Here is a 24538-nt window from a genome sequence, read left to right as displayed (position 1 = left end):
GCCATATTTTTGAAAATATATTTACCGTTGGAACATCGTTGTTTAATTTTAAACATCCCTGGTTTAATGTTATTGCAGTCATGGTTAGAAGACTGCAACTTATTTCTAATTAATTGTATAATTGACGTTTCCCTCGTTGCAGGAATGCGCAAAGAACAAAGTTTATTTTCGTTGCTATTTTTATAATTTTTTTTTCAGGATATCGTTCGAGTAACGTACTTTTACGTCATAAATCTTTATTTACATCGAATTAAATAAACTACACACTAATCTCGTTGTTATCGTAAAAACGGGGCTTGAAGAAAAATAAAATGTGAATAATTTAGTTTATTTATTAACCAATTTCAGACAAACATTAAATTTTTTAATAATATCGTAAGGGTAGGTAAACAAAATGCTCTTAAAACTAAGTCGCTCTTACTTAATCCAAATTTAAAATACACTAACCTACATATAATTTTGGGACAATAAAACAGGTACCTAAGGCACAATAATTTTTCGAACAGACACAATTTTTCTTACTTCAATAATAAATGACTACGTTTATATCATTATTTCTTTATTGACTTAGCCACTACCTACCACACGTAAGTCTAAATATTTAAATATATATAACCTAGTATAATGTATATTTTGTACTTGAATATGAGTTTAAGAAAAGTTAAAATTCTAGAAAATAACAACATCTTGAATTCATTTTAGATTTGATGTAGAAACTTAACTCGTTAAATTCTCCTTTGTTAGTTTTAGTATCTCGTATTTTATTCTAATACTTTAAGATGTATTAAGTAGTCAAGCAAACGACATAAACGTAGTTTTGAGTAGCTTACAAATCGCATATATAAATCGAACATTCTAAATATTTATAATCGTATCTCTTGAAACACAATTCCAAAAAACAAAATAGGAGAAATTCGCAAAAAATAAATAAATTATATAGCAATAAATTTCTACCTCCTGACATAGCTTAGGCCCTCAATTCGCATAATTTTACCTACCCGTAGGACATTGTCGACCCATTGAGCATTTTCCTTCGCAGATGGTGCGCTGACTGAGCATAGTTTGATAGGAATCCAACATGACACGACATTCTTTTAAATCGCTATCCGCTAGAGCTAGAGACGGGTAGCGTTCTTTAAGACGCCTTCTTTCCTGTGTACAAAATGTTATACAAAATAAATTATAATCAAAATCATCACTAAAACATCTTTATTTCAGTAGGCTCCAATAGCAATTTTAAATCGACATTTAAAAAAGTGCAATTTTAGGAAGTCTGCCAAACTAACTCTATACGAATAATTAATGTGAAGTTACTACCGATTCGGAATGTAAATCCTACTAATAAGAATTAGCAAACAACTGAAAAGTTACTCTTTTAAAAACTGTCAGTCACTATACCCTTGCATCATAATGATATTATAAATTATCAAAAAAATTCATTTTTATAGGAAGCTGTTGGTTTTCTAATATTTTAAGACGTTATTGTAAATTATTATTAGTCATATTTGATCTTATAACAGTTTCCATGGTTAAATATAACTCTATTATATTGAAAATAATAGTATGAAAATTATTAACGTAAAACATTTTTCTTATTATTTCTTTATACATTGCGTTGCTCATTCAACCGAAAAAGACAGTTAACGGCATTAAGGGTTTTTATAAAAACTCAAATGTACATATTATATAGCATACATACATTGAAACATCATCGGTTTGATTTTTATGTTTAATTTTTAATGATTTTAATAAACAAATAAACGCCTCACACTCAACGTCCTTACATGTATTAATAGATTTTAATGTTGTATTTACGTAAGTATCAGTGCAAAGGCGGTTTTTTCCTCATCTTACATGTTACTATTTTCTTGTTATTGTATTGTTTCTTTCCTAAATATTAAAATATTTTTTGATGCATGATTACATGTAGGTTAACTATGAGCGTACTAAAACCCTAGTACGTTTACATTTCATTTAAAGAGTATTTGGCTATGTTTAGGTCTCATAAAAATTAATAGACAATGACATTGAACTGTTATAGACACATAAAATTCATGTAACTGATAGTTACGATTAACTTGAATACAGATGTCACATAAAGTTTTATTGCCTATACTCTTTACCTAAAATTATTTGTATTAATCTATGGAAATGAAAATAAATCAACCAAATGTAAACTGCAGAAAATTGGATAATTGTTTTCATTTTTGTATTAATTATTGACAGTTGGTTTGATAAAAAAGTGAATAAAAATCGAAATAAATATTTAGAAAATATTAGTGGTACGAATTTCGCAGTGTAATCAAATTGTTGTAATAGTCTGTTACGAAAGCTTTATTTAAATATATTTTCTTTTTTTGCAAAATATTTGTGGTGAAAAAGAGTTAAACGGTCTCTTCATGTCCTATGTCCCCTTGTTGGGACAGAGGGCGTCCACAGTGCGCTGCCATCTCGCTCGGTCATGGTCTATCAGCTTAATGTCGGGCCAGAAAAGCCCGACATTCTTCGACGCGACTGAACCACGCCACGTTTACTTGGGGCGGTCACGTTTCCTTTTCCTTTGAGGAGTCCACTCTAAGGCCTGTCTTAGTATGTGAGAGGGATGCCTTCGGAGGGTGTGACCGATCCATACCTATTTACGCCGCTTTATCTGGTGGCCGATTGGGGTCTCTTTGCAAAGTTTCATCAGGTGGTCGTTTGATATTTTTTCGGGTCACTAGATGCTAATGATCTATCGTAAGCATCGGTTATGAAGACCAGGATTGGCTGTGTGATGGATACACGGTACATATACAAAAACAACACTTTTTATAATTTTTGTCTGTCTGTCTATCTGTTTGTTTCGGCTAATCTATGAAACGGCTGGACCGATTTTGACGCGACTTTCACTAGCAGATAGCTGATATAATAAGGAGTAACTTAGGCTACTTTTATTTTAAAAATTTATTCATTTTGTAACTCTGCGAACTTAACAATATTTTTTTTAATTCCACGCGGACGAAGTCGCGGGCACAGCTAGTATATTTATATATGTTTTATTTATAAGCCAGTTTATCGAATAAAAAAATATGAATCTATACCAGTTGGCTGTTACCTATAACACAAGCATTAAGTTGCTTTAGGACAGACTTAGTGTGCAGAGCTAGCCCCAAGAGTCGTGAAAGCCGCCGCCTCACTGGGAAGGCTGCTGCCGAACGTGGGTGGTCCGAGTGCCCATTGCCGTCGGCTGTACTCCGGGGTCATCCGGAGTATGGCCATGTACGGGGCACCCATCTGGGCGGACGCCCTCGGTCGCGCCAACAAAATCCAGCTGCGACGGCCGCAGCGGGTCATCGCGACGAGGGCGATACGCGGTTACCGGACGGTGTCCTGGACGGCGGCGTGCGTGCTGGCCGGCGATCCCCCCTGGGAACTGCAGGCGGAGATCCTCGCCGAAACATATCATTTTGTGGCGGCGAGGAGATCCCGGGGGGAGTCTCCTACGTGGGAGGAGCTCGCACGCATGCAGAGGCTGGCGCAGGACACCCTGTTGCGGCGGTGGACGGAGGACTTGGCTTCGCCAGTCCCCGGGCAGTGGACGGTGGACGCAGTGAAGCCGGTCCTCCGGAAGTGGGTGAGGCGGCGGTTCGGGCCGCTGACCTTCCGTCTGGTGCAGGTGCTTTCCGGACATGGGTGCTTCGGTAAGTACCTGCACCAAATCGCGAGACGGGAGGCGACTCCAGCCTGCCACGAGTGTGGAGCGCCAGAAGATACGGCGCTCCACACGCTGGAGGCGTGCGCCACTTGGGAACCGCAGCGGCGCACGCTTTCAGCGGTTATCGGACGGGATCTCTCGCTGCCGAGTGTCGTAAAGGCCATGCTTGACAGCGAGAGATCGTGGCAGGCGGTGGTCTCCTTCTGCGAAGAGGTAATGACGCAGAAGGAGACCGCGGAGCGGGCCAGAGAGGAAGACGCCTCTGCTGGACCACTCCGGCGCAGACGTACGGGGGCAAGGAGAAGGCGGTTTGCCCACCTCCTCCCCCCCTCGTAATAGTGGGGTCGGCGGCCGATAGTCGGGGGACTTCGGCCGGCCGGACGACACGACCCCATACGTCTGGGGGTGGCCTTGTTGTGAGCGAGGCCACCCCACCATCATGCCGGGGCCCGGAAGCTTTGTCCGGGCCTACCGCTGAGGCGAGGTGGCGAATGCTAGCGCGACCCCTCTCGCCCCACCCAGGCGGATGACTGCTAACACGTGGTGGTTTTTAGTCAGTAGGAGTCTGACATAACCCTCTGGCACCCCCGCGCTGGAGGGTATCCATGATGGATTTTCCCCACGTAAAAAAAAAAAAAAAAAAAAAAAAAAAAGGACAGACTTAGTGTGTATTTTTTTTTTCTTTGGAAGAAGTCTTATCTCGTCAAGGCGTGACCATACGCCTTTCTTTCTTTTCTATTCACCGTGTCGAAGGCTTTTTCGAAGTCGACAAAGGTTAGATATACTTCCCTTTGCCATTCTGCTACCTCTTCCAAAATTAAAGAGTAAACTTTTAAAATTCATTTACATATAATTTCAGTTATTTAGTAAGTTATTATTTCAAAATTCACCAATTATTATTGATTAAAATGAAAAGATAAGGGATATAACAATATTCTAACTTAAAAAAGGGTAAACGCAGTGTTGTTACTAATAGTGATCTCTTACAGACAACCTCTAAATAAATTATACAGATTATATATATCGTACCTAGAATTGACAAGTAACTTGTTTAGTAATTAGCGACTTTACCTTTTACTTATAAACAATCAATTTAATCTAAATTCATGATATTTGATATTGAATCGGAATATTAAATTAAGCTAAGGCTCGACTAACATCAAAGAAAATTATCTTAATATTTGGAAAATCTTAACAGTAAATAACATTTTCTGTTCAAAATAAGTCATTGATCAAAGATAGGGAATATTAAAAAAGATAAAAAGAAAACAACGCTTACTAAACAAAATGAACGCGCCAATAAACATCGTAAAAATTCAATTTGATTGGCGTTCATCATCAAATATGCTTTTACGAATACAACCGCAGTATTACATAACGATAATGTAATTAAAATGAACGCCACAGATTGTGTGTGGTTCACTTCACCGATTAGGGAAGTGTGGTTAATTAATTAAGCTCTTTCTGATTTATAAAGCCGTCTACAGCGTCGAAAGTGTACTTAAAACTACCCTAATGGGATTACCCACTATAAAGATATAGGTTTTTATGTATTATCACACACTGACGGTCGTTTGTTATATAATACTAGTATTTAATAGGTAACAGCTGACTGATGTTCATATTTATTTTTAAGAAGTATACATATAAAACATACTAAAAGCAAGGTCATTGCCAACTTACACAACCAAAAAAATATATGTATGTATAGTCTATGTGGTACAAAACTGTATTTACTGAAAAGATAATTTCATTAAAATGTAAAAATAAAAAATAGTATGTTAATGTCTATAAATTAAAAATTTACCGGCGAGGTGTTTATAGCAAATCAATGAATCAATCAAATCAAAATTATTACAGTCATTTTTATGTATACGATTCCTTTCTATTTCATCTGTATTTACATCCTATCCCTTAAATCTACTCCCGCTACTTTTATGTTAGCTACTCATAATTACGAAATATTGTAATTTGTTTATTGTTGTGTGTATGCAGTATGTCAACTATTTTATCAATTCCACGTATTACCACAATCTCACGTTTCAAAGGCTATTTTCAGAATTTGATTGTTCAGTGCGATAAAAATTGGAATGAGGGTAACTTTGACAATTACATTACTTATTCGAAAGACTCCCATTTCAGTAATTAGGTACCTATTCATACGTAGAATGAATGGATAGCTTAAAAATCGATTTCAAAATATTTATATTTGAAAATATAAAAGAATATCAAGTAATTCTAGGTATGGAAAACTTTAGCCTCTTTTCCTACGAAATCAAATTATTTCATTTGTTGTATGGTTGTTTTATAGTAATTCTGTGAATCACTCGATCTATCAAAATCGCTCTGTAATATTTTTTATTTCTCGTTAAAAACTGAAAAAAATATAGAGCGATATTTGACCGAGTTAAGAACGGTAAAATAGAAAAGAAAAGAATGATAAAAAATTTCCTTTAAGTTAACTAGCTTTAAACTTTTTTCCTACGAAATCAGATTATTTTATAGCTATTTTATGGTAATTTTATGTATCACTCGATCTATCAAAAATCGCTCTATATTATTCCGTGTGTTAAATTATATTTTACTATCCTACTAGCTCGTAATACCTGCGACGAGATTAGTGGTCACCACACTGAGTAAATGAGTCACCGTGTGAAGTTTTGGCTTAAAGACTTGGCATGTAGGGTACATATAGCTATATATTAATGCTATGTATGTATGTATGGGTATATTGTAAAGTTTTATGTAATCGTTCGGTATTTTTTAAATAGCGTGTTCATACAAAAAAGGAAATAACCACTTTATCATCGAGTAACAATTATCATTTTATAAATTATATCACATCTTTAGAAGTGGCGCTCGCTACGGTTTTATTTTAAAAACACTATAAAAACTTTTTGTTCTGTGGTATCTAATATCTTTGAAAGTATGTAATATTTATACCTACATGAAATATTAATAATTTGTATAAGGTAAAATAAACGGTAGTAGTTACATGTGTGTGTAAAAATATTTACTTCAATTTAAATGATAATATACTAAAAAAACGATTAAACCCATTTTTATATTCTTTGTTATTATAGCCATTGTAGTAGAGCGTGTTCTGTAAAATCAAAAGTTAGTGGAAGTTACTTTCTATTGCGGTTTGTACTGTAGAACCGCGGAGTTTCAGTAATAGCGTTTCGTTAACATCATTAGGGTGTGGGTTCCAATGTTCGTGATATTTTTCCAACAAAGATCTAATAGCTGCGGCCATCTCCAAATTTATTGCCATCGATAAAGTGTAGTAATGTGAGGGTCGTTTCTGAATCACTTAAAAAACGATTCCTCAGTGTAAGTGATTTTAGAAATATAAATCTTTATTGCAGACTAGCTTTACGCTCACGATTTCGCCGCGTGGAGAACATGATTTTGGCCGCTCTGTTTACTCCTGCTCAAATATAGCCTATGTCACTCAGTGATAATGTAGCATTCTCCTCGTTAAAAATTTAAAAAGTTGGTCCAGTAGTTTTGATTTATCCATTACAAACATTCAAAACTACAAAAATATGAATATTTCCTCTTTATATAGTATAGTATGAATATTTCCTCTCTATATAATATTAGTACTGGTGAAAGAGGTACAGGATGGTCCTACGAGGTAAGTTTATTTTCGATTGCAGCGTAATTTTTGACTGCTTAATAAAAGATCAGTAAATTTTATATTTTGATTATGACAAATAGTAGAAGGATAAATTTACTCTCATTAACAACTTTGATATAGATATTACCTTGAAAATAGCTTAAGTAGTAAGTTTAGTTACGAGCATTCTCCCTTAAAGGGATCAACTCGTACACTTTTCCCATAGGTGTGATGTTTCGTGTGGTATAACGTCGTAAAATACAAAACATTTCAACACATTATAGTACTTACCTCCATTAGCTTGTACGTTTCGAAATCTTGCAATTGCCGCTGGAATCCGAGATTAGGGTTGGCGACGGCACGCCCCGCCCGCACCACTTTTAATGCCTCGCGCCAAGTTAGCGGCGTGACGGACATTATGTATGCGACAGCTACCGTCACGCTACGAGACATGCCCGCCAAACTAAAGATAAAATAGATTATTTTATTTTTTAATAAAAGTAATAAAGTACTTATCGAACGAGACATATAGGGACGTAACTAATATATTTCTCTGTTTAATACATACTAAAATTGGAAATATCATAAGATCGTGTAAAAATAGCTCGGTACTAGCTAATCACCTTTACAGAAGCCTTGCTCATAAGATTATTGTCACAGAGATAATACACAGTGGACCAGTTACTCAAATGCTCTTGAAATGAAATCTCTAACAATGTGAACGGCTTTTCTATAGAGGCAGAGGTACAAAAGGTCGCTTGGGAGTACCATGTCAAGACTATGACAAGTATTCTCTAGTTCATCCAGTATGATACAATATAACGTAGGCTATTCATTTTACTATAATTTTAAAAGTTCTTAAGCGCTCTATAGTATTAATGAAACCCATAAAAAGATCATATTTTTTGCACAATTTAATACGAGATACATTTTATACGAGATAATGTATTGGATATACATTGATCTATAACAAAAGGCCTATTATTTTATTTATTTCACATTTACATAACAGCTTACGTAAAATTTGTTCACAGCTCGTACCGGGAAATCAGATGGGTTTACAAAAGTTTAGGTCACGGATCTGAATCTCATTTACAACTGCTGAAAATTTAAATTAAAAAAATATTTTTCTGTTTCAAAATTTGTCGTGCTTCGAAGTGAAGAAGAACATGATGAAGTCGTGACACAGTCACAAACCTTCCCACCTACTGTTGTATGGATAAACAAGAAAGGTAATCCCTTTCTGGTTTTTTCGTACAACAGCATTTTTTCTATCAGTGCGGATGTCTTATATTAAAGCGCTAGATTATCCACAATAATAAATATATATATATTTATTATTACCGTAACGGTAACGTAACGACGGTGTAAGGTATTAAGAATTATACAAGAGATTTATATAAGGAATAACAATTGCAATTCATTCAGTGTCTTATCAAATTGTTTTTCTACTCTGATTTAGTTTACATTTGTCAATTAACTTTAAGGATTACGAATTCCACATATTCTTTAAAAAAGACTACATAAATTGACGATCATTACTATAGTTAGTTACTCTTACTTACTCTACTACTCTTTACTCTTTCAAATAAATTTCATTTGATGGAAGTAATAGATTAATTATATATAATTGATGAAGGAGCTAATCAAAGATTTTAAATTAAATCTAGAGTAATCAGTATGATCGAATTTATTTAATAATTGTGTTTGCTCGCAAGCGAAAAAAAAACCGACTTCAATTACATCGACGACTAATACAACGTAGATCGACGAAAAAATAGTCAAGTTACTACGCGTTATCAAAGATTACTCAAAAAGTAGTTGTCAGATCTCAATAAAATTTAAATGGGACCAATTGGCACACATCACCTTTCGATTAAAAAAAAAATTGTCGAAATCGGTCCACACGGTCAAAAGTTCTGATGTAACATACATAAAAAAAATACAGTCGAATTGAGAACCTCCTCCTTTTTTGGAAGTCGGTTAAAAAACTAGCTGTGCCCGCGACTTCGTCCTCATGGAATAGTGACTTTAGACTTAAGAAACCATTTTTTGGATATATCTTTTGGTTTATTTTGGACATCAGAATAGCTCTAATATTTTGTCTCTTGTCGCAAAATTATAAAATATTCACATAAACCTTACATATTTCCGTACAAACTTTCAATATCTATTCCCTATTGTTATTTTACACCCTTGAGGGTAAAACTTTTACAAACTTTGAATGTCATATGTATTAATATCGAATACAGCCTAAAAAAATTTCAGTTTCAAGCTTCTAGCTCTAAAAATGACGATACTTCCATTCAACTTTTCATCCCCACCTTTCAACCCCTGTTTTCGCATTATAAAGTAGCCTATGGTCCTTTTTCAGACTCTAGACTATCTGTGTACCAAATTTCATTTAAATCGGTACAGTAGTTTTGGCATGAAAGCGCGACAGACAGACAGAGTTACTTTCGCATTTATAATATTAGTATGGATTATGTTTCGTTTGAATTTTTTAACACTTTAGTCAACTATACGTTACTAGTTAGTAATTACAACGTTAGATGTTGGTTTACCCTGAAAACTTTTTTTTCTAACATGTAAGCGTAAAAATATGAAATATTAAAAAAATTTACACACTTGAACTCTTAAAACAAAGACAAAACTGAATTGTCGAATGCAGTCGTCGCATCTCAACAGGTCGAGGTCGGTTTTACGGAAACTAATTAAAGCGTAAAAGTAGTTTTCTTCCGCAGTTCAGAAAAACGGGGTCATTAAATTGTTTGCGTGCTTATATAAGGTTCTTCGTACAAAAACCCTTTTCTTACGTATTCTTCTGAGTATTAAGTTTTACCTCGTATTAAACAATGTATTGTTTCTATTGCATTTACCGAGTAAGCAAGCGAATGTACAAAAACATTACGCTTATCCTTTTAAAATCGCGTATTACTTTACATACAGTTTTAAATAAGTAATTTTTGCAGTAGTAGGTAAATCTCATAATACTACTAAGTTAACAAAAATGTAAGTTAGTAAAAATTATTAAAGAAAAGAAATATTTGCCTTAAAAAAACAGATTAAACTTAAAGACTACTTAATTTGTAAACTGATACTTTTATAACATAATTATAATTTACCATAATTGCTAAACATAGACGTTTTCTCAAGAAAAGAAAAACAAATTTATCAAGTAAATATTATCCAATAATATAATTTGATTATGGCGGCCTGACGGTTAAGCTACAAAGCTCTGAGCGTCTTTGCGAAATCCTTATCACAGAGCGCGATCATTGAATTAAGTAGTGTATTTCTTTACCGTTTTCATAGTTATATACATAAGTATTTTTTTTTATTACACGATTTGACATTTGCCATGAATAGAAAACCAAATGAAAGTACTAAGCTATATCGGTATCAATAATTTATTATTTAATAATTTGTGAATGAATAAATTTATCTTTGACTGAGTCCATACACCTCTTAACTGCGATTTAGAGGTATGTGACTTCGGGTTATTTCTCCTCAAATTATTGCGTCAATAGAAGTTCTTGCAAAGAACACGTTACGCCTGAAATAAATCATATAACTGCTATCGGTCTATAGTTTACTTTGTTGGCTTTGTTCAATTGACAGATCTCTTACTACACTTTTAGCTTAAGGGTACACTGAGTATTTTAAAGTTAAACTCAACTAAATAAATAACGCTCGCCTAAATCTGAAAAAAAATAGAAAAGAGCATAAATCTGTCTATACGTCTTCATATACGGAAATCGAACCAAATTGTTTTTCTTATTTTCCTTAAGATCGAAAATTTTCCAAAAAAACGTTTACAGATCTCTAATTTATATTTGCTATAGAAAAGTAATTGAAGGTAACCTAAGTATTTCGCCTTAAAAAAGATCAAAGGGATAAGAGGGTAGACTTCACCAACCCGTCCCTTTTACACATTACTTAAGGTTTGAAATGATTTCCCTGGAACATTCCAGGGATCTAGTACCCAGTACCACTTATTTTTCGGCATGTATCATTGAATACATGCCATTTAGTGTAAAGATAACCTAATTACACGTGATTTCAGCTGTATGCTCGAGGGGTCATCTTAGTCTGTTTTCTACATTCATAAAGTTTAGCAATACAATCAATACAAATATGATGCGTTAAAATTCTCGAGACAGAAATATAGATTTTTCGTTTAGGGCCTAACGCTAACAGGTAGGTAAAGTATAGTAAGGTAAAGTATAAATGCACGTTTACGTCCATTATTAAGGTAAATCACAGCAGAAATTTCTTGCTGTAATTTTTTTACCGACTTTCAAAAAAGGAGGAGGTTCTCAATTCGACTGTATTTTTTTTATGTATGTTAAATAAGAACTTTTGACCGTGTGGACCGATTTGGACAATTTTTTTTTAACCGAAAGGTGGTGTGTGTCAATTGGTCCCATTTAAATTTATTTGAGATCTAACAACTTTTTTACTTGACGCTTTTTTCGTCGACCTACGTTGTATTATACCACATAACTTTTTACTGGATGTACCGATTTTAATAATTTTTAATTTAATCAAAAGCTGATGTTTATCATGTGGTCACATTTAAATTTTATCGAGATCTGATAACTACTTTTTGAGTAATCTTTGATAACGCGTTGACTATTTTTTCGTCGATCTACGTTGTATCACTTATCGATGTAATTGAAGTCAGTTTTTTTTTTCTTTTGCCAACATAATTATTAACTGCCCAATTATGGAGTTATCTCAACCTTACAGATGATCACAGTAAAATAAAACTGCTCACGAGTTGTGTCGTGTTCCCGTGGCGAGCAAGTTAGTCAGAGTTTCTGGGTAAGATTAGATAAGAGAGCCGATCTGTTGTTACAGGCTCCCATAGGCTACGGTATCCACTGACTGTAGGGCGGACCGTAAGCTCGTTTCTCATCCTAGGGGTATAAAAAAACTTACAGCGAGGTATGCGCTGTCTCAGAAACATGTTTGCAACCGCAGTTGAAATTTATCGTGAATAAAACTAAGCGCTAAAACCTTATTACCATTGGCCACAACCTGAGACCACCACTGTGTAAGATTAATGATATTCTTTCAGAATTAATACAGATAAATTGTCCGGAGTCACTAACGTGTTAAACAAATCGTTTATGTCTTTACATAAGGGATTACCGTTGAAAGAACGGCAAGGCTTTACTGTCAAATTATACAAAGCTTCATAAAATACTTCACAATAGATATTATGTCACGTTTTATGCAAGATAAATTAGGCTTCTACGGAAGAAGAAAAAAATCTATCTTCAAGAATAAGATTATTTCTCGACAGTTTTACGTATTTAAGGCAAGTTTTTATGTAAGTAGAGTTTTACTTATGTATCACGGAAATCTAATAAAAAGGACAAAAATATTGAATTGGCACAAAGCCACGTTCAAAGGGTAAACACGTGTATGTGTATCCCAGATAAGCTTAATAGCGTGAACATAGGACTTGCCCTCATGCTAAATATAAATACACACACTGAACGAAACAGGCAAGCGAGATAAAAAAAAATTTTGTTTAATTTTTTTTTAACGTAAAATACTTCAGTAAAAAGTTTTGATGGAAACTATGAATACTCCTTTTGGAGAGAAAAGGATAATGGGATACAGAGAGCCTTTTAATCCACTTCGTGAATACTGTCCCTTTTTATTAAGCCTATAAAGTAAACTATATGCGCCAGCTTGAGTTCTGATTCTGAGCATTTGCTTGTCATGTAAAGCTAGGCAAGACCTTTTTAAAACAAATTTAAAAAAGAATGCAATCTCTTCTTCTAGAAATTGTTTAAGTGGTATATCTAAGACTAATTGATAGAGAGAAAAAGGTGATAAAATTTTCTTCTTAAGATATACAAGTGATTTCAGATTCTTCTTGGTACAGAAATGTTTAAAGGCTCTTAAAATTAGATAGTGACTATAAGTTTTGATAATTGCGACATCCTAACGACTTTCCTTTAAATAAAGCCTTCAACTTAAGGATGAAACCAAGGCGCACCTTGACCCATTTGTCGCCGACGAGCCAGTGAGGACGTTTCAGTTCGGAGGCCATTGAATGAAATGCAAATTGTAAGAAGTGATAATGTACTTTGAAACTGAAAGAATTCTAACACTGTAGAAGCAACTATATTCTCTTGTTCTAATTCGGCTGAGATTTTAAGATTAAAAATACTAAAGTATGAGTACAAATTCATTAATTTTCTTTAATCTATATTTCTCATCAACAGCTAATTAAGAGATATTGGCTTTTTTAGGAAACCAAAAAAATATTTAAAAAATTCTAATACTCACCAATGTATTAGAACGTTTCCATCCCTCAATCGCGCGGCGTGTATAAAATCGTTACAAAGACTAAAGTACTGCGTCAGGTTTTGGTCAGGAGAGTCGGATGCCATTATGCAGAGGTAATGTTTATCCTGTGAAATAAAAAAAGAACAATTTTAACAATTTTGGTACAGTTCTTAAAATATTGATTTACATATATTATTTACATGAATTTTCAAGAAAAATATAAAGCCTTCATTAACTGTTATTAATTGGTTTATAACCTAAAATTACCATACACCGGTTGACTAGTTACTTTTTATATAATTTTAAAGTGTGCAATAACATATATATATAAATAAAAAACAGATAAACAAGTCATTTTATTAAAATATTATTTTTTTAAAGAACTTTTGTTTTTAAAACGAAATATTAGAAACCTCTGAATAAAAGCAACGGAAAAATGTCGACAAAAGTACAATGTTGTAAATCAAGAAAAGCAACAAAAGAATCGTTTAACGTAGAAACGTTAGACGTTAATTGTCGAGTCGACACTCCCAAATCAATGAAGAGGGTAGGGCGCCTCATGACCTAAGATAGTCATTCATTTAAAAAATCTATGAATAATAGCGCATTTTAAATTTTATAGCAATGGTTCTCAACTAGGTGTTGTGAAGTCGTTTAGACGATAAAGCATATTTAAACAGGAGTTAAGACAACTATAATTCTTGGTTTCCTATTCCATCTATTAAAGATAGCATGACACCATTGTGATGATTTAATTATAGATATTATAACGATATATCATGCCAATAATATTAAAGACTCCTGCCGCCATTATTTTACCACATAAAATAGTTATAAAAGTCTATAATGTCTTATTTATTGGTGTACTTACTACTACGTCGTACTATCATTACATAGTATAAACAGTCGCTTGCTGCTGTCTGTATGCTTAGATCTTTAAAACTACGTAACGGATTTTCATGCGGTTTTCTTTAGTAAATAGATTGATTCGAGAGGAAGGTTTATATGTATAATACATGCAAAATATAGTATAGGAACATTGATAGTTTTTGCAACCGTGCGAAGCCGGGGCGGGTGGCTAGTATATCTATATAAATAAAAATGAATGTTGCTAAGCACATAACTCGAGAATGGCTCGACCAATTCGGCTTATTTATTTTTTTGTACGTTCCTTAAGGCCAACGGAAGGTTTTAATACAAAAAAAAAATATATATATATATATTTTTACTATTAACATTTGACAGAACGAAGTCTGTCCGGACAGCCAGTATATAATAAATATATATGGTGTATCTAGCTTTAGGTTCATCGATCGCATACTAATAGACTTTAAAGTATATCTGCCGTAGTCTACATCTGATCCGTACCGTAAAAATATTTCAAATACTGTAATAAACAAACGCTTTAACTTTGATTTCTTAATCTATATCAATACACTTTTACAGTTTACTTATAATTCAATACGGTAATCTATGCCAATATTACAAAGCAGAAGAATATGTTTGGTTTAACGCAGTAATCTTGAGAGTAGAAGTATTGAACAATTTATGTATTATAGAAATATTGAATTGAACAAAAAAAACTAGAAAGAGGCTTTAGGCTACATAATATTAAACTACAACCAATTGAAGGGAAGCATCAATAAAAAAAATGTTTCTAAAACGGACAAAATTTATTTGTATATGTAATATATGGTATATTATATAAACTTTTAAAGTAGTCGTGGGCAAGAGACAGTCATAAGATAAAACGGTAAAATTCGAGTAAATATTTTTATATATCACTCTAAGGAAGATTGGTGATAAAATGTTACGCTTCGACTTATTGGAACGAAGGAGCTTTTGTAAACATAATTTTTAAACAAGAATCAATACTGTGTAGACTGTGTGAGTAAGTATGATGTACAAAAGTAAAATGAAGTTTAGTTTAATATATTTCACAGAGTAATTTCAAACAACCAATCACACCGCAGTTACAGTGTGGTGATATTAGGGAATATATCGGGCAATCCGCAGTGGAGTAGCGTGGTGGATTAAGTTCCGATCCTTCTCTTACCAATGAGTAAGAGAACTATGCCCAAAAGTATAATGTTACACGAACCACGAAATGTTATGAATATTTTTTATTTTTAATTTGTAATATTTTATACAGAAATAAATATTTTGTAAGTTTCGTCTTTAGGTAGACCGTCCGTTGCACCCAATGTACTTAATATTTGACTTTGATTTGTATATATTTTGCATAATATTTTAACTCAATCGATTTAGAATATGCGTTTTAAATTTAATACAAAATATTTAATCCACACATATCTACTAACCGGCAACTAACGGCTTTTTTTTTTATAAGTAACAAAGTAAGACTAAATCACGCTTAGAAATTTTCACAATGCTTTTGGATACTTTATTGGATGACAATACCTACATGGAAAACGGATTTAATTTTTGCATGCAAGTATAATAATGTATTGCAGAAATTCACTCAAATTTCATTAAAAAGGAATGCTTGAGGCATTTAAAACGAATTTTAAGTCAAAAACAAATATTCAAGGAACTTCTAAATGCATTCAATTTCATGCTTTTCAAGTTAAGAAGATTTTAGCTCTTCGCTCGAGTAAATAAATATCTCAAATGATGATGGCTTCAAAAAAAAAGTTATTCAATAAAATCTAAAATAAATATTGATCATAAAAAAGTTATTCGTTTTTGTAATTCTTGCTTTATTTTATTTACATAAACGTTTTTCTTTTGAATAAATATTACGTTTCAATTATTAAGAGAAAGGGACGAATACCTTTTTAAAACACAATCAAAATATCTCTAGGTCTGGGCGGTTATTTTTATGAATCTCTCATCCCTGTCTGGGTGTGTGAAACTAGTGGTTAGGATTTTTATCATAAAAAACAATTGTAGCTTTTAATAGAGAAATTACACTACCCTACAATAGAGAAATTTGGTGGTTTAAGCTTCGGCCATTGCCTATTCCTTCATAGCAAGAGCATTTCAATATAAATATATAGAATGTTCGACTCCTAACTACGTTATTTCAATTTGTGTTTCTGTAGGTAATAAAAAAAATCCTAGCCCATTCTTAAATTTGTTTTTGGTTAAATAGAGAACCTACATTGATAGACTCGTCCCGCATGATATCTTTCGTGAGCGCGTAAGCACGGCTATAATTCACAATAATAAACCTTCTACGAGAAAAATAATTCTGTGCGGTTCTTTAGTTGTATACGACAATTAATGCTAATTTTTTACTTTATCGACGTTTTTACGGCTAAGTAAAATAGCATTTGACAAGTACGTTGCCAGAGTAGCTCATCATGAAGACAAAGTAAAGTTTAAAAAAAGTGCTATATAACACCTACAGAACCACCCGTTTGAAGGACATTTAGGAGTCGAACATTCTATATATTATTGGTAATGTAGTAGAATTTACAGAAAATTCAAGTCTATTACTTATTTTATGTAGGAGAAGGATTTTACGTAATCTGCTACATTGATCCAATGCGAACATATAGCATAATATACTCGTACATATTAGGATATCTTCCGAATCTTTTCTCGGTTTCCCTCACGATGTATTTTTTACACATCGAAAACAACAATTATTTTAAACTAATTATATGAGATCTAAATGTAATGTAATCGAGAACTAAATGTATTTTATATAAGTACGCACGTGTATTTCTCAATGAATTGATTGTAATAAATGTTGTTTTAAGCGCTTACATATTCAGCGTTATCAATCCTAATTTGACTATACAATATTTCAGTTATTATTTTACTGAACCATTTCGAGTAACTATCACCTAATCTTACAAATGAATAAAATTGGAGTGTCTGTTTGTAATTTCAAAATAACCGCTTTTTACTAAATCCATAGCTATGGATGTATACACATTACATATACCACAATAACATTTTTTTTACAATTTTTGTCTGTCTGTCTGTCTGTTTGTTCCGGATAATATCTGAAACGGCTGGACCGATTTCGACGGGGTTTTCAGTTTAACAAAAAGTATTGGTAATTTAAGTAAAAATCTTATCGTTAAGCGTTTAGATTTCCAGTTATAGGACCCAGGAGAGCCATAGAGTTGAAATTCGACACAATCTCTGTAATAAACCTCACATAGGCAGTAGCGCTCACTTAACTTGGAGCAGCTAGTCGTTCACCTTTATTTATCGAGATTTAAAGGCGAATGCCTACATTTCAATTGAATTCTAAATGAGAACATGAATGAAAGTATTCAGCTGTTACTTATTTACTCTATTTCCCAATATGGCCTCAAGGTATTGTTTTCGTTAAGACATTTTTGGCGTTTAAAACATAGAAGTTCGTGGATGTTTTTAGTAAATATTTTTGATTGCTTAATTTATCCTGTAAGATCTATCTACTGGGCATAGACCTTTATTCATGTAGGTGAACGATCGGAATTTCAATTCAACATCTCTCAAATCATCAAAAGCTTTTACTGTTGTTGGTTGGTTGGTTGGTTGGTTGGTTGGTTGGTTGGTTGGTTGGTTGGTTGGTTGGTTGGTTGGTTGGTTGGTTGGTTGGTTGGTTGGTTGGTTGGTTGGTTGGTTGGTTGTTGGTTGGCAGATACATTCCCTATTATATTAAACATCTAATAAATAAAATTCTCGTGTCATGGTGTTAAATATTGAACTCCTCCGAAACGGCTCGACCGATTTTAATAAAATTTTGTGGGCATATCGGGTAGGTCTGAGAATCGGCCAACATCTATTTTTCATACCCCTAAGTTATAAGGGGGGGGGGATTAAGCGGGTTAATAAGATATATGGCAAAGCAACGTTTGCGGGGTCAGCTAGTAAAAATATAATATTTAATTTCATCAAAAGACTGTCATTTATTTTACGAGACGTTGTCATCAATTGTTACACCGTTTAATATAAAGATACTTTTTGCAGAAACAATAAAATATTTAAAAATAGGTCATACAAAAATTCGTGTACAATGTGGTTTTAGGTGAAATCGTGAAATTTTTATGATCCGCCTTTCGTGAAATCGTCGTCTAGACGATAAAGCATATTTGAACAGGATTTACGACTTGCTACGTTCAAAACGTACCTATATTATGTTCCAGTTCAATGACTATACAAGCTTCGTAAAACCGCGTATAAACGTAATTATGTTCACGTGAATGTTTTTCTGTAACGCTCGTACGTTCAGTTATTAATACAATCATATAAAATGTGTTTGCTTTATTATTAATTAATGTTGCAAATAAACAAAATCTGTGGAAATATGCGAATCAAATTTTGCACAAAAATGCTTAGAGCTTCCGTGATATATATTTAAAAGTTCATAAAAAATATTTAAGGGTTTAACTCAAAAGTATAAACTTCTTTCATTGGGACTTACTTTGTGTCTATTTATGATAAAATAACAGGGCGAAGTCACAAAAAACATCATTTATTTATTTTATTCACTTCAAGATTTACTTTTTATTAGGCCTTTAAAACAGTCAAAAACCCTATAAAATAGTCTAAACTCAAATTAAGTTTTACCTATTAGATAACTAATATTTATAATTATTGTTATATTTTGGACAGTTCATATACTATTATTAAAAATTATAACCTATGTGTTATTCTAATGTATAAGCTATATTATTGTAAACTTTTATCAAAATCCATTCGATATTTTTTGCGTGAAAGAGGAACATACATCCATACATAAAAACTTTCGCGTTTATTATATTATTAGGAATTAGGATTAGAATTAGGATTTCTAAGCCCCAAAGCGTTAAATAATATTATTTATACGTATATGAATAGGTAATATAAATCCCTAAAAGATTAATTGCTTAATGATGACGGTGGCAATTAAAATTCCGAGCTAGCACCGCTAATATTATATATTATATGATCCAAATTCCTTTAAAATATGGCCTCTTCTCGGCAGCGAAGTAAATTTCGTAAAGAAACCTCCAAGTCCCGAGAGAAATTCTGAGACATTTATGAGTACAACAAACATAGTAACAACACAATACAAACAGCATCTTCATTTGCTCATACGACAAAGTTCACTTAATCCCTTTTCCTAAAACTTTCTATTAAGGCGAGTACAGATCTGCGAAATGTAGCATGCAATGTAACACGCAATGAAAGAATTTGCTGTTTATATTGTCGCAGTGTATCATGCAATGTAAGAATGTAACAGAATTCCTATAGTGTGCGTTGTCTTGGTGGAAGATGATTTTTTTTTTCGCCAAACCTGGTCGTTTTTGCTGAATACATTGATGAAGCTTATCTAGAAGATTAGCGTTAGTATACTCCATTAATTTTTTTACCTTTACGAAGGTAATCTATCATCAAGATCCTATTTGAATCCCAAAAGACGGAAGCTATCACTTTTCCAGCCGACTTTACAGCCATGGCTGTTTTTGGAGCCGGGCATCCCGATTGAATCCACTGTTTTGATTGAATTTTTGATTCTGGCGTGTAATGATGAACCCATGTTTTATCTGTAGTTACAAATCGACGTAAAAAATCGGCCTTATTACTCTGAAAACGGTCCAGACATTCTTTTGAATTTCACACCATTTTTTGATCGTGCGTAAGCAATCGCGGCACTCGATGGGCCGATAACTTTTTCATATTTAATTCCTCACTTAGGATATGATGTACCCATTCTTTTGAGATACCTGTAGTGTCAGGTATTTCAGATAGCTTCAATCGTCGATCTGCTAAACCCATATCATGTACTTTCACGACCATTTCCGGAGCATGACGCTTTTTGAACGTCGGAGGCGGGCTTCATCTTGGACACATGTACGACCGCGTTTAAACTCAGCCACCCAGTTTTTTACTGTGGCATAAGAAGGAGCACATTCACCCAAAACATTCTTTAACTCGTCATAGATATCTTTCCCCTTAATGCCCTTCATATGACGAAACTTTATCACCGTTTTTTATCCAATTTTATCCATTTTGATAACAGTTGACGAAATATATTTTCAAATGGCAAAAAATCAATAAAAATTTTACGCCACCAAATTAAAATTTAGAACACAGGTGGCCAGAGATACTAATTTAAAAATGACATATATATTTTTTTAATTTTTACTTTTTAAATAGCACTTTTTACTTTTTAACTAGCCACTAGTTACTCATCATCCCGCGCTCGTATTAAGGACATACAAACTAATATTCATTTTTATATATCACTTCACTTCACTTCAGCCTAATACAGTCCACTGCTGGTCATAAGCCTCCACAAGTTCGCGCCAAAAATGGCGTGAACTCATGTGTTATACATACTCATTTTTATATATAGAAGAAGATTATTCTTCTTTCTTTTTATGTTTATAAAATCGTTCGTCTATGCCTCCATGCTATTAATATACCGTTTCTCTACACTAAGGCCTCGCTCAGCCATGAAGATAGGCAGCCTTTTACAATAACTATGTATAAGTGTATTATTTTAGAGTAAAGTATAACTTATATATATAGGTTCACCAACTTGTTGTAATGAAACAAATTTAAATATAAGCACGATCATCACGGTAAAATATGCGTACTGAGAGTGAGTCGTCGAGTTCTGAACTTGAATAAATGACGAGCGACGTCGAGCACAAGCTATTATATTTATATATGTATTTGATGTAACAAACTTTGTTCTATTCAGATTAATTCGTTATCATCAAAACTTTCAGAGGGTTTAATTAATGTAAAATATTCAATATTCTATCTCTGTTAGAAATGTACAAAATACGTCAATACGTAATGTCCCCAATGTATTCATATATAAAAGTAAATTATATGTTTGTAGCGATATTTAACAGCTTATTTTTCAACTTATAAAGTCCCAATGCTGGGCGTAGACCTCTTTTTTTAAATAGGAGAAGAGTCAGATCTTTATCCACAACGCTGCTCCACTGGGCGTTAATGGATATATACGAGTAACGATATCTATCAGGTACCTATGATAACAACCAGGAACCCACTGTTTTACGTGCTTTCCTAGATACAGTGGGGAGAACTACTAGGACAGATACCCAGACTGAAAATATCTCAAACTAAACAAAACATATAAAATTGGATTTACATGTGAAAAGAACTAGTAAAATACCAACCCGTAGTGAAGCAGCGTGGCGGAATAATCTCCGATTTTTCTCCTACAAATAGAAACAGGCCTACGCTCAGCAGTCAGATGTTATAGGCTTAATCAAAAACAGAAATATCAGAAAAATATATCATGAACTTTCATTTGTAGAATACCATTATATGTCAGATAGCTTTCCATTATGAATGAAACGGGCCCTGCAGCTCTGTATGTATAATTAACACACACACACTAGGTTACCCTTAAAGCTCACAATTGTCCGAATTAACTTTATTTGATTGTTGATGCGACAAAAAACGTGGGTCTCCTTTATTACTGCTTCGCTCTTAACGATCATATCGTACGTTTTATAGCCTTTTCCAATTAACAACACTTAGTCAACAAGGTTTTTCATGTGAAAAAAAATAAAAATCGGCCAGGTAAACTCTTTGCTTAATGTGTTAAATTAATATAATAACTTCAAATTTTATATTGTATTATTACTAACTGTTCCTGCGGGTTTGCTCGAAAGTAAGTAATACACAAAGTACAGCTAAATAATGCTGTTTTCAAGCAGTGTTGTGTTCCTGTTGGTAAGTAAGGTGACCAGAACTCCTGGGGGGAATTGGGGATAGGGTCGGCAACGCGTTTGCGATGCTTCTGGTGTTGCAGACGTCTATAAGCTATGGTAATCGCTTCCCATCAGATGAGCCGTACGCTTGTTTCCCAACCTAGTTACATTTAAAAAAAATAATACTATATATACATATATGCTGTGTGGCTACGGCACTAAAGAATTTAGCCACCCCCTCTCTTCTCGTGGGTGTCGTAAGAGGCGACTAAGGAATAACAAGGTTCCACATCCATCTTGGAACTTAAGAAGCCGACCGATGGCGGGATAACCATCCAACTACTGGCTTTGAAATACACAGGCCGAAGACGGGCAGCAGCGTCTTCGGTGCGACAAAGCCAGTACTGCGGTCACCAACCCGCCTGCCCAGCGTGGTGACTATGGGCAAAACACATGAGTCCACGTTATTTTTGGCGTAAACTTGTGGAGGCCTATGTCCAACAGTGGACTGTATAGGCTGTAATGATTGATACATATATATTATTAATAAACCTCATATAAAAACTGGAAAACTTTAAAAAGTATTTTTAATTAAAGCTTATCTATTCGATTACGAAAGCGTCATTAGCAAATTCTCTAGGCACTCATTTAGCATCATCATGTCGATTTTATTATAATCCAAATAACATGATTTTAATATAATTTTATTGAAAAAATATATTTACCGACACAAGAAAAAACCATTTACTTTGTGTTTACTAAGACAGTATAGAAGATAAGTGCGACAAAATAATAAGAAAATATAAAAATAGGGTAGAACAAAACGTTGAAATCGCTATATTATTGAATTTTATGTTTTATTTACTAAATAAGAAATAGAAGGTACATATATTTGTAACTGTAACTTTTTTTACCACATAAACACACGGTCGTCTGTTCCCACGGTAAGCAACTGTAATTGTTATCTGCACTTATAAATAGACTGACTGATTGATATAAAGCTTCCTAACATTAAATTTTAAAACTAGATTTAAGTTATGACTACAAGGGTCCATTTATAATGCCTAAATATAATAGCCAAAGAGAAGAAAGGGTTAGGAATTCAGATTCTAATGGTTTGAAATATATAAGTTACTTGTTATAACTTGTAGTCACATATTTGTTTACTCATTTATTTAATAACAAAACTTCATTGTACACTTAAGAAGTACATGAAAAGTAAAAAATTCCTAATAAAGCTACGTCTTATCACTGATAGTGATTTTATACATACAACAACTGTTTATATAGGAAAAATTGGGAAAAAATCGGTAAACGGTGCAAATGGTTTTATAACATATAAAGTTATCTAATAAATTCAATAGACAAACAATATATTAGTATTAGTTTTTTATATATTTGGTTGCCTAGTTGAAAGTAAGTAAAGGACATCTTTTACACGTAATAAATATTAGAAGATTTATCATTCTTGACACCGAGTGAAGTTAAAAGCATAAATAATTAAAGTTTTTAATTACGATCACTCTTTAAACTCTAGAAAAGCGACAGCTGGGTTAAAATATGATGGCCTTAATAAAAATTATTCGAACATCTAAGACATTAAAAATCTCTTGAACTTAATAACATAGCCGACAACCCTAATATAGGATACTTTATCTGCTACGTAAAGTCATATATTATCGTCGTTTATGAATACATGTTTCAAGGACATGACGTTTTATTTTGCGTCGTGTTTACTCCGTAGGGTAACATCGGTGAATTAGCTTCGGAATAGCTTTTATCTCAGTTATGTCAATACTTATACTACTTAAAACGAAACTATTTCTTTTCATCTTGTATTTGTCTTACATTATACCTCTATTAAGCCATGCTCTTACTTTAAGAAGTTTTACAATGAAGGTTGATTTTAAGATGACAGAATAACTGTGATTTGGTGTTTAGTAAGTTCATAAGTATAATAAATACTTTATGCTTCAGCTACGAGTACTCGCATGTATTCGTAGTTGTAAAAAGGTTAATAAGATACTTTTTGAATTTTAGTATTACAAAAAATAGTTATATGTTAAGAATATCCTTTCTATGTAAAGGCATAAAAAAATGTAATTGTAATGTTTTAACGATATTTTTAAAATATATAATTTTTATAAATTATAGGTTTGCAATTTTTAACACACGTTGCAGTTTTAAACGGTTTTAAAAAAAAATAATTATGAAAATTTTTTGAATGTATAATTTTATGTAACAAATTTGTCATTTATGTTAAAAATG

The 24538-nt window shown here is 33.2% G+C and overlaps 1 protein-coding gene across 1 annotated transcript in view; it reads right to left on the bottom strand.

The window, feature by feature from the left end:
- The window catches only part of LOC123659398 (protein phosphatase Slingshot-like), a 41715-nt gene that overhangs the window by 5836 nt on the left and 11341 nt on the right, over nt 1-24538 (bottom strand). The window contains exons 3-5 of the mRNA XM_045594614.1: nt 13626-13750; nt 7608-7779; nt 999-1152 (exon numbers count right to left, since the gene is read on the bottom strand). Of these exons, the coding sequence (XP_045450570.1) occupies nt 999-1152; nt 7608-7779; nt 13626-13750 (451 nt within the window). The remainder of the gene's footprint in view (nt 1-998; nt 1153-7607; nt 7780-13625; nt 13751-24538) is intronic.

This window comes from Melitaea cinxia, chromosome 14, assembly GCF_905220565.1.
Source record: "Melitaea cinxia chromosome 14, ilMelCinx1.1, whole genome shotgun sequence".
Lineage (NCBI taxonomy): Eukaryota > Metazoa > Arthropoda > Insecta > Lepidoptera > Nymphalidae > Melitaea > Melitaea cinxia.
This window is presented reverse-complemented; position numbering and strand designations above follow the sequence as displayed.